We start from the raw sequence: 4,697 nt of genomic DNA on the forward strand, positions 1-4,697 counted from the left end.
GATGAAACGTGGATCAAAATCCGACTTTTAGCCGCGTAGAATTCCGCAAGAAATAATGGCCGTAGAAAGAAAATTTCTATTTAAAATGTGATTAAACACTGAATTCTTTTGAATATTTATGTTTATTTGAACTTAATTTTTGAAAATATCATTGGAGAACAAATATACAATGTTTTTTTTTATAAAGAAAGCCTTTAAAAATAAAAAACCTGAATTTTCTTAGGTTGCGTGAGTTTTTTGTTCGACATCTTGCTTTCTTCTGGAAAAAGTATGGAGGCAAAGTTTGGTTTGGATCTGTCAGATGTTCTCATTTTATTTTCATGTCGTGGAAATCAGTGAAATAAATACAGTTTTGGATTGTTTAAAGCTTTTCTCTTGTTAAAAAATTCATACGTTAGAATAACAATATTCCCTGTTTTCAGACTTATTTAATCAAGATGGCATTCCGTACTGCAGCTTCCCTCTCTCTGCGTAGAATGATGTCTACTAGCGCCCCCAGGTGTGTTTTTACTTTGTTTTTTTCCTTAATGTGATTTTATACCCTTTTCTCCCTTTTTTACATTTATTTTTTTGTCGTTAATAAAAGTTTAAAGTTTCCAGGGTCCATGTAATTTAATTGAATTGGGCTAAGGGGATTGTTTGTAATGTTTATATTGTATACAGCCTAATTTAGACTTTGGGTCTGAAGATATATCGCTATAGATGCAATTAAACCCCCATCCTATTCATTTTTTGAAGTGCTTTGCATCTAACGTCTAGCAAGCTAGTTACACAGAGCGTCCCGTAACATATAAGATTATCTCACATCTTTATCATCAAAATACGCACATAATACTCGAAAAATCTAGTATTTTCTGTTAACAACTGTTCTTTTGCTTTATTAAGTTTTTCAAAATGATTCATTCTTCTGAAACTTTCTGATTTGTCCCCAAAATCGCAAGTTAGACCCATTGACGCGGTCTAATTGGGTGTGGGATACCCTGTACAATAACAAGTTCTAGGAGTTATATACCAATTTCTAATCTATATTGTTTAACGCAAGTAATTATTTTTGGATACTGTTATTTTAATGTGCGTAATAGATCTATTTCTGTCGCTTTGTTGATTTACAAATCAATCTCTAGAAATGCTGACATGGCCTTCACCTTCGCCGCCCCAAACGCCGTGCACTACAACGCTGCTGCTGTCAAGCAGATCGATGTTCCTTCCTTCAGCGGATCTTTCGGTATCCTCCCTGCCCACGTTCCTACTCTTGCAGTCCTTAAACCCGGTGTTGTCACTGTGTAAGTTATTCAGAATTACATGGGTGGGAGTCGTTTATTAATTTTAAAAAGAAATTTTTTTTGCTAAACCACCAAAGTACCACCGAAGCCTTTCAAATTTTTTTTAAAATTTCGTTGTCTACAATCCCTTAACACATAGGAATACAAATTGTTTAACGAAAGTTAAAATTTATCTTTAATTTCCTACATGGTAAAATGTTTCCTTCGAAACAGCAAAAAATATTTGTCGTCATTTATCTCCATATTTCCAGTGGTCAGGGTTGTAAAATTTCGGTTTTTTTTTAAATTAACCCATCCCAGTGGGTTTTGTTGTTGTTTTTTTGTTGGCTTTATTGGTTTTTTTTTTAAATTTTACAGTTGTTTAAGCCTACTAAAACTTATAAATCATCAAAATATGACTATTTTAGCAATAGGTGAACCTCAATAGTTAAAAAAAAATAATATTTTGTGATAATGGGTACGTTATATATTCACAAAAAATTATCTTTTATTATAGTAATTTTTCCTACCTTCTTCATGTGATTCAGCTCACTTATTTACATAATAAACAAGGGATTGTATTTCACTATCCAATCGCAACAAATTTGAAAATTCTGTTGTAGTATCTTATTGAGTTCAAAATATTGTAGATGATCGATTTCTACAATTGTTTTTTACAATGGGATTTGTCTGGTCTTAAACCAGAAACCGTCTTGGTGGTAGAAGGCAAATAAACTAGCAACTGTATACAGAGGAAACATCCTCAATACCATTACTTCTTCATTGCCTGGAGAAGAGGATTCAGCTGAGTGACTCAGCTGAGTGACAAGGATGAATAAATTCATTCAAAAGTTTTTTGGAAAATTACTCAATAATTCTTTTTAGTTTAGTGGTTTTAGTCACCACAGAATAAATGAATACATGTGTCAGTTATAGTAATACAAACCTAATAATCAATATCAATGATAGTAGACCTGTAGACCTCATTTCTTGAAAAATGTGTCATTGAAAGATTGAAGATTAGACTTGAAAATTGAAAAATCTAAACTCTCAAAAAAAACCCACTAATTTGGTCTATTAAAGTGGGTTTTAATGGTTTTTTTGGGGCTGGTTTTTTTTTTGCCAACTCTGTCAGGGGGCGGAGGGGGCTAAAAAACCTGGAATCCCCATACCCCCCTGTGTCCTTGTTTAAATCTGTTCATTTTAATTAGTTATGAGGAGGATGGAACAAGCAAGAAGTTTTTCGTTTCCTCCGGCTCCGTCACCATAAATGAAGATTCTTCTGTTCAAATTCTTGCTGAAGAGGCTCACCCGATTGAGAACCTTGATGCTGCCGGTGCAAGGTGATAAAGGTTTTTTTTTAGCATAGATGGACTCTTGAACAATGAACATAGATAGATCAAGAAGACTCTTAACGTAGATTGATAATTAAACAAAAGATCGATATTTTGGCAAAGATGGACACTACCCAAAACAGACACTCTAACATAGATAGACACTTTAACATAGATAGAAACTTTAACAGAGATGAACACTTCAACATAGATAGACACTTTAACATAGATAGAAACTTTAACAGAGATAAACCCTTCAACATAGATAGACACTTTAACAGAGATAGACACTTCAACATAGATAGACACTTCAACATAGATAGACACTTCAACATAGATAGACACTTCAACATAGATAGGCACTTCAACAAAGTTAGACACTTCAACATAGATAGACACTTTAACAAAGATAGACACTACTTGACCATTGATTGACATTTAAATATTAATAGACACCACTTTAACAGAGATAGACACTTAAACAGAGAAAGACACTTAAACAGAGATGACACTTTAACAAAGATTGACACTTTAATAACACAGATCGACACCTAAACATCTGTAAAAACTTTAACATAAATAGACACTTCAACAGAGATAAATATTTAAAATAAATACTTAAACATAGAAATATATTTAAACATAAATTAATGAGCATGGATTAAAAATTAAACATTAAAAATAAACATAGATTAACACTTACATAGATAGGCATACAGACATAGATAAACAATTTGGCAGAAGAATTAAGGCTTATTAACCTAGACAAGTTTTGGCTGATGCCCAGGCTGCACTTAACGCCGCTAACACTGAAGTCGAAAGAGCGGAAGCACAGATTGCCATCGAGGTTTGAATTTATTCGTGGATTTTTATCTAAAATGTTGTATTAAATGTTCCCTTCATCTAATTAATATTTTATCTCCTTTTTATTACTTTCTGTTTCTGCTGTTTTTTATGCATTCCTTCTATATCTATGAACTATTACTATAGTTTTGATAATTATTTATTATTTTCTGTTTCTGCTGTTTTTTATGCATTCCTTCTATATCTATGAACTATTACTATAGTTTTAATAATTATTTATTATTTTCTGTTTCTGCTGTTTTTTATGCGTTCCTTCTGTATCTATGAAATTTATTATAATATTTATTACTATAGTTATATTAATACTTTCTGTTTCTGTTTCGTTTTATTCATGCATTTCTTTTTAATCCTTGCATATTTTTCTTCAGTTCCTGATTCGTCCCTGTTTCATATATCATATTTTCATCTGCAACTGTTCCTATCGGTTCCTGTTTCTTCCTTTCGATCCTGTTTTTATTTCCAATCTTTTTTCTATATTTCCTATCTGATCATATTTTTCTATATTTCAATCTGATCCAATTTTTCTATATTTCCAATCTCATCCTATTTTTCTATATTTCCTATCTGATCATATTTTTCTATATTTCCAATCTTATCATATTTTTCTATATTTCCTATCTGATCATATTTTTCTATATTTCAATCTGATCCAATTTTTCTATATTTCCAATCTCATCCTATTTTTCTATATTTCCTATCTGATCATATTTTTCTATATTTCCAATCTTATCATATTTTTCTATATTTCCTATCTGATCATATTTTTCTATATTTCAATCTGATCATATTTTTCTATATTTCCCATCTGATCCTATTTTTCTATATTTCCCATCTGATCCTATTTTTCTATATTTCCCATCTGACCCTATTTTTCTATATTTCCAATCTGACCCTATTTTTCTATATTTCCAATCTGACCCTATTTTTCTATATTTCCAATCTGACCCTATTTTTCTATATTTCCAATCTGATCCCATTTTTCTCTCCGTTTCTTCTTAACTAGTTTCTTTCTATTTTCTTTTTATTCGCTATTATTTTTAAATTAGTTAAAAACCATTATTATTTGATAGAAATTATTTTATTTAGGTTGGAGAGGCTCTTGTCAGCGCTGCCCAGTAATTAAATAAATTGTAACTTCTTGAAATAAATGTGTAGTGAGTGAAATTAAGATAAAATATCAATTCTTTTAAAGTTTTGATCTTACAACCTCAAGATGAACTGTTGTAAAATATTAAAT

The 4,697-nt window shown here is 30.9% G+C and overlaps 1 protein-coding gene across 1 annotated transcript; it reads left to right on the forward strand.

The window, feature by feature from the left end:
• The first annotated feature begins 392 nt into the window (after positions 1–392).
• On the forward strand, positions 393–4,628 carry LOC111699890 (ATP synthase subunit delta, mitochondrial). Its single transcript, XM_023470649.1, has 5 exons — positions 393–499; positions 1,125–1,283; positions 2,474–2,605; positions 3,362–3,443; positions 4,547–4,628. Exons 1-5 carry the CDS (start codon positions 438–440, stop codon positions 4,577–4,579), a joined length of 468 nt encoding a protein of 155 aa, XP_023326417.1. The 5' UTR covers positions 393–437; the 3' UTR covers positions 4,580–4,628.
• Positions 4,629–4,697: the final 69 nt, after the last annotated feature.

This window comes from Eurytemora carolleeae, unplaced genomic scaffold (genome assembly GCF_000591075.1).
Source record: "Eurytemora carolleeae unplaced genomic scaffold, Eaff_2.0 scaffold373, whole genome shotgun sequence".
NCBI classification, from domain to species: Eukaryota; Metazoa; Arthropoda; class Copepoda; order Calanoida; family Temoridae; genus Eurytemora; species Eurytemora carolleeae.